Here is a 7021-nt window from a genome sequence, read left to right as displayed (position 1 = left end):
ATTTTCCTAACTGTGTGTCACAGAGAGGTCACATGAGTCTCTACAGGATTGTCTAGTCTTCACCAACTGTATAAGATACCTAAACAAAATCCAGAAAATCCAGATTTAGGCAGATTAATTCCCATACTCAGTATTTGGGCCTGGGAATGCTATTTCAGGGAGTTGAATTTGGAAAAGGCACACTGGCTTCCTACCTAAAACAGACCAAAAGTATTTTAATATCATTCAAGTTAACTATTTCTCCTGCTTCCCACTTCACAAAAATGAACCAATTCCGATTCTGCTTTTATATCCAGTGTTTTACCACTGGCTGAAAAGAGAGTTTGGATTTTTTTCCCTCAATCTTGAAACAAAGAGAAGCTGTGTGCAACTTATTTACCAATACATTCTGTGTGTATCTGTCAGGCTCCTCCTGTTCTCCTCTTCATATGTTTCTGCTCCTGGTAGTAAGGAACAGCAACTTGCTTCAACTCACATGCTTGTAACAATAAATTTCCACATTTTCTGTAGTCAGATTTTAAAAATATGCAATAGTAGTGAATATTGTGTAAAAATGACCACATATGCAAATACTTTTTTGTGAACTTCTAGGATTTAAATGTTTGGAATTGTTTACCGTGCCCCTCTGAGCATGAAATGAGATATTTAGCAAGGGTGGAGAGTGAGAACCTCATTTAATCATGTCCTACACTCAGAGCTTAATCCCAGTTTTACAGTTCAAGCTTAACCCTACTTGACCAGCACAAAATATGTTTCTTTCAGTATTAATGCTACTTGCTGCTCATCCTTATTTTGGTTCTGAGGTACTCCCTGCCTGCCTAATGGAAAAGTCCATCTACATTTGAACTCCTGTTCTCAGAAAATACGTGCCATTATGTATTAGTTGTAGGGTTTGTAGGCTAAACATTCCAGTGAAACAGTACTGAGGCTGGAAAGAATAAACTGGAAGAGCCATTTGGCTCAGGTATCCCAGGAAATGCATATGCAATAGAAGAATCAATTTCTTAGTCACTGAGAAAGGATCAGCTGTTTTCATTTAACAACAAATATAGCAGGGTAGGTGCTGGAATTTAGAGTAGAGAAAAATGCATTAACTTGGGGAAAAAAAAAAGTTACTTTTCTCATTATTGGAGTACTATAATCATAGTCGAATTCACAATGTACAATTGCTCCTTGATGGTTCTTGTTGAGTAATTTTGTTCAATGAGGGTCTGTCAATACAATTTGCTTTCAAATGTCACTTTATACAATATCAAGAATAATGGGCTCACTCAGGTGCACTTGGAAATTGTAATAAAATATTAATTTTGGGCAAAAGAAAACTGATAATCATCTAGTTTAGTACTCTACAATTATGGCTGAGCTTTTTGAGGAGCTCTGTGTAATAATTGTGAACATTGCAATGCGTGTTAGACAAAGAGCCGTAAATAACCAGGCAGTAAAATACTGAAGAGGGAACATCCTATGTAGAATGTACTTTTTGTTGAAGACAGCAGTGAGCAAACCACCCTACATCACTTCCAAGTTTCTGGAAAGTAAGTGCACCCTCAATTTCTGGCAAGTAATAAATTTTTTGAGGTTCACAAAAGTGGGTTGTTTCATCAAGCCAGATTTCTTTGCTTCTGTTTTTCCTACAGTGTCAAGGAGTGGATAGTTAACCACTGCAAATTAAGTTGTAGGAAATAACTGATGCTCACACTTCATTACAAAAGTCCCATCGGGATACTTTCACAGAAGCTTCAGAGAGGGGCTCTGTGAGTGGAACTGGGGGAAATGGCCCAGCTGCTGACCTCGTGGGGAGATGATGTTCACAGAGAGGTGTTTATGGCAAGAATAATGTTGATGGTTCTCCCACCTCTCCTGCTAATGCAGTTGGAATGCTGAACAGTCTGAAGGAGAGGTTTGGCTAACAGGAACTTTTCCATAGTTTCTCAGAGCCCAACACCCATCTCTAGTTCTTGTTGAGAGAAAAACTTAGGAGTTTAGCTTGAAAGGAACAGTAGGAGAGGTATTTGCTTTCCCTCCTTTCCTCTGCAGCTCAGCAAGCTGAGCAATCTGTCTGGTTCTTCAAAGACAGCAGCGCACTGTGAAGCTTCCTGCCTGTAACTTCTGCCAGGCAACACGGGTGGGCATTTACACAACAAACCCTTCACACGTCACTTCAATCAGGGGCTGTGAGCTAAGAGTTTCCCCAAAGTGGAGCAAAGAACAGGGTGTTTAGTTTGGAAGAGCTGGAATATGAAGGGAGAGATGCAGCTCTGGCAATTTATAATTTGGGTTTTCACAACATGTGTGTGTTTGTGTGAGTGTGTCATGAAGGAAGCTTCCACAGCTTGTGCCAGTGTCAGTATGATGAGGGAGTGGTTTAAGAATTCTATTTAATATATGCAAGGCTATCGTTTGAGAAAAAGTACTTATAGCTCATGTGAATCCATCTGTCAGTGCAGACCTATATCAGCTAAGTCATGTCAATTTGTACTGCTAACAGGTGGAATAACAAGAAATGAAGTAATTGGTGACATATATGATAGCTAAATCAAAAGGAAGCTATTGTCTGCAAATGGGCTTGTTTTTGCAAGAATCTAGGCTAGAATCTGGAGGCCTGCTTAAAGCTTTGCTTCTGGTGAAACTGCTGTACAGCAGTAAGAGACTTCTGATGTAACTATCAAATATAAGCACTACTGCATTAGAAGTTATGTCTAGGCTTTAAAAATACCTACATTCAAGACAATCTATGCAAAAAGATATAATGCCTCATCCCAACAGCATAAATTGATCTTTAAGTTGGCTAAATGAGGATATCTTTCACACAAGAGAATCTCTGCACAGTGTAAAAGCAGACACCAATTTACACAAAACTGAACATCAGCTGTCAGTGCAATGGTAAAAGAAATATACTCCTCTCAACTACTGAGATTAAAGTAGAAAGGGAAAAAAGGAAACCAACAGCTGCATTGCCCTGCCAAGCTGTTTTCCAGATACTTATTTATAGCAGGCTTTCTAGTTTAGTTCTGTGTTTCATTAAAACATCTGTGGTGAATTTTGTAGGAAAAAAAGATATAAAGATATAGAAAGCATTTTGTCTTTAGTAAGGAATAAATTTTCTGAGTATTTGGAAGGGAATCTGCCACTTAGCTTGAATTAAAGGTTTTGGTAAATAAAAAGTATCTCATTATCTTTGTTCCCAATGACCCTAACAGCAGAATAATGCTGGCATTTTAAGTCTCCCATGTAGTTAAATTAACTGAAATCTTACACATAAGCAATGTGTGAAACGATTAGGGTATAATTCTGCAGTTATTAAATGCTAAGTACCTCTGTTAGGCTTATGAGAGCTACTGTCCAACATAAGCCCAAACACCTCCACTGAATCATGCACAGCAAGAGAGTCAGTTCTGAGTCTCTTACATCCCAGATCAGCGCTACCTTGTTAAGATTTGTTTTCGTGTCTTCTTTTTTTTTCTCTTTCAAAAATGTGTGGGATTGTTTTTTTTTGCTCACATGTAAAGCAAAGATGCTTTTAGCAATTTAGAAATGGAAATGGTATCCCATGGTCATCTCGGATACAAAAAGAGGCAATTCAGAATTAGGACTGTGCTTAATATAAATGCAAATACGATAAATTAAAAAAGGAAGAGTTAAATAGCAGCACTATGGGTAAAATCACTGGGATGCATCTGTTAACAGCAATTTCTGACCTGCACTGCAGTTTCATACCACATGACCCCCCACATGCATTCTTTCTCAAAGGAACACATCTCAACTATTGGATTTATCACAGTTCTTCACTGGCTTTCAACTACCTGACAATCTTCCTCTTCTGTAGGGTTAATGCTTGGCTAATTTTTTTTTCAGTTGCTTTTGACATAATCAAACAATAACATTTATCTCCATTAACTTGCTAGGATATATGCTATACATCATGTAGTTGCATTTCCATTTTTTCAGTGTTTCATCAGATTGAATCAGAATTATTAGTAAAAGACATTTAATAGCAAGGCATTATGAATGAGTTTCATTAAACAAACTACTTTTAAGAGTTTTAAGTCCATAAGATCAAAATCTTTACAAGCACTCAGAAAACAATAGTCCTGAGGATCTTACAAAATTAACTTGTAGGTAGGAAGGTAGTTGAGAAGCCAGTTCACGAGTTTGAGGTCATTTGTAATTTAATAGAATCAGTGGGATGCTCTACATAACACTGTGTTCAAAACAGAGAATTTTATGGGGCCGGGAGTATTTCCTCTTTGACAGAGTTATTTGGTTGCAATACCTAAGGGCTATTAAATACTCTGAGATATCCCATGGAGAAAAAAATACGGAAAGTATTTCACAAACTGTTGACAAAAGAAACCCAAACAGTCATAAGAAAAGACATGAAAGCTGCTGAGAAGCTTCTGTTCCAAGAAAGCAAACAATGAAATAATAGCACTTGAAATAAAAAGAAAGTAAGAATCATCTTGTAATTAGAATTATTGCAGTAGATAAAATGGGGCACAGAGAAGTACAATAGCTTCTTTTGTATAGCAAGTCAATAACATTACGTAATTTTCCAATTTTCTCCCTCTTTTTACCAAAAGAGATTTTTGTTTTTATTTCAAGCAAAACTTTTAAATAACACTACAGATAATGCAGGCTGTTCAGAAAAGATACCAGCCTGACATCAGCCCATGCACAGATCCAGTTCTGCACAGAAATATGTAGTTTGGAAAGAAACTTTGATTCAGTTTTAACTGTAGTTATATGTATTTATTCTTCATTTATTACTTTGGATAGAAGATGGTGTTTAATGGCTCCAGAAGAGAATAGATAACACGCATAAGCCTGTCTTGGAAAGGATGCCTCTAACCTGTACTCACTCATTCAGAGAATTATAGGAGTTCAAATCATGATAAAAGTTATTTTAAAAAAAAGGCGGTTTTCATGAGATACAAGTTGCAACTACCAAAGCATACAGAAGATTCAAACACCAATTTAATAGATAATTAAGTTTTCCCTTTCCAAATTCGTTTTGCTTCCATGTTTTAGCAAGGAAGCATAGATTTTTAGAGGAGAGTCACAGAGTCACACAAATTCTGAGATTTACAGTGGCATATTTAAAGTTTTCTTTCTTTGGTGCACATGGACATGCTTCATGAAATGGATGATTACAGGATACCAGGCCTTCTCTTCCAGTATTTAGGTTGGCCACTTAATTACAGACCAGTCTACCTCACAATCTCTCCTATACATTGATCCAGGAAAATGGCTCATTCCCAAAGTTACTGTCTTTTCCTTTCGGGTTGGCTTTCTAATAGAAGGGACATCTGATCTCGCTGTCTGATCAACACCAAATTCTGTTTCCCTGAGATGTGTGGAGAGATGGGGCAGAGAATGAAGGAAAAAAACTGATGTGTGGGAATAGGCTGGAATACCTACCAGAGGAAATGCTGGGGGGTAAAGATCCACCCCCTGCCACTGGATGTGGGGCCAGGATGCTATTTAAAAATCCCGCCCTCAGGAATCTCGAAAGAGACTTCACCCCAATGGTCGGAAAGGATCCTTGCAAAGAAATAAAAATGATCATTAATCAAATGGCTTGTTCTCTGGCTAACAAAAGAAGTTGACTGTTTAAAGAAAGAACAACCAAATCTCTGCAGAGTTAATGGTGGTTTCATGGGAACAGATTTCATAAAAAGCAGTTAAAAGCCTTTGTTTGCTTTTTAACCAAGTCATACAATACACAGCTTTAACCAGAAAAAGATTTTCTGTATAGTTTGCAAATGGAGAATTCCAGCACTTCTAGAAGGAATAGAAAAATTTGGTGTTTCAACAGCAAATTGCACCCGTGGGATACTCATAATGCATTCCAAATGACTCCACCATAGAGGCACGTTACAATTTTGTGTTCAAATCAAAGACAGACCAGTAGAGGTGAAGCTATACCAGCAAAGCTGTTTAACACCAGTGTTTTAAAGCCACCTGACAAAACTCATGTCAAGCAGGGGGCAAAGGGGAACCAGAATTTGCAGCTAAAATACTGAATTCTGCGTCAAGGCAGCCATGTCAGTCAGAGCTTCTGCCACATCTCCCAACCCCTTTCAATATATTGATACAGGCAAAAACCAGGAGTATGGATAATGCCTAAAGATTTTTATATATTTTTCATATATTTGTAACTTTTTGATTTTAGGCAACATGGACATGGCCCCTTTCTGCTTTGCTCTCACCAGAAGCTCAACACATTTTATGCTTTCAACCTAATAAATGGTATATTCTTCTCATCGCCTAGATGTACAGTTTTATTCCTGGAAACAACGATTAGCTCATCCACCTCTTTTAAAACAAATACTTGTGACATATCTACTGTAGTGGTGAGAAATGAAGATGCTTTAGCATTTGATCCACTGTTTCAGCTTTCAGCCTTTGTACAGAGATCTGCAGACATCAACTTCCTCATGTTAGTGCTCAGTGAGTGCCAGCATCAAAGATGGATCTGAAATGACAGCTCTGCACATCTCACTTAAAAACACAGAGTCAAGATTCTCCCACCTGGCAATAAATCTAAACTGACAATCAGAATAATCTGTGTATTTTTGCAAGTGCATCAAGTAAGCATCCATCCAAAAATGTAGGCAATGGCAAGTTTGTTTTCCTCATCTTGCAGGTATTTCATATTTGTTCTTTGAAGAGACAAAATCATCTTGATCTTTGTACACAATGAGAAAAATAAATGGCCCTCAACAGTTGGGATTTTTTTTCTCACTAATAAAAATACAGAGGGGACAATTTACCCTCAAAACACATGCACTTGCTGAATTTAAAGCAGCCTAAGAGAGCTTTGAGTTTTTTACTTTTATTTTCAAGCAAGAGCTCTATTGTTTCTCCTCAATCCATCTGTCCTTTAAATTTATTAATTAGACATGGTGCAGTCTGTGGAAAAAGAATTAATTTAATTGGCGATCTAGATGCAGTGCTTTTATATTTGATGGCTAAAGATAAGTTTTCCCTCTGGACACTCCAGAGAAGTCTTTGGCATTCC

General features: G+C 37.5%; 1 protein-coding gene across 2 annotated transcripts in view; it reads right to left on the bottom strand.

The window, feature by feature from the left end:
* EPHA6 (EPH receptor A6) overlaps nucleotides 1-7021 on the bottom strand; it is a 362575-nt gene that overhangs the window by 70818 nt on the left and 284736 nt on the right. The window contains exon 11 of one of the 2 annotated variants that reach the window (XM_017731430.1): nucleotides 5419-5541. The exons of the other annotated variant lie outside the window; for it this stretch is intronic. Coding sequence (XP_017586919.1) covers nucleotides 5419-5541 — 123 coding nt within the window. The remainder of the gene's footprint in view (nucleotides 1-5418; nucleotides 5542-7021) is intronic. 2 annotated transcript variants of the gene reach the window in all.

This window comes from Corvus brachyrhynchos, unplaced genomic scaffold, assembly GCF_000691975.1.
Source record: "Corvus brachyrhynchos isolate BGI_N302 unplaced genomic scaffold, ASM69197v1 scaffold152, whole genome shotgun sequence".
NCBI lineage: Eukaryota > Metazoa > Chordata > Aves > Passeriformes > Corvidae > Corvus > Corvus brachyrhynchos.
The sequence above is the reverse complement of the archived record's forward strand: the minus strand, read 5'-3'. Positions and strand labels throughout refer to the sequence as shown.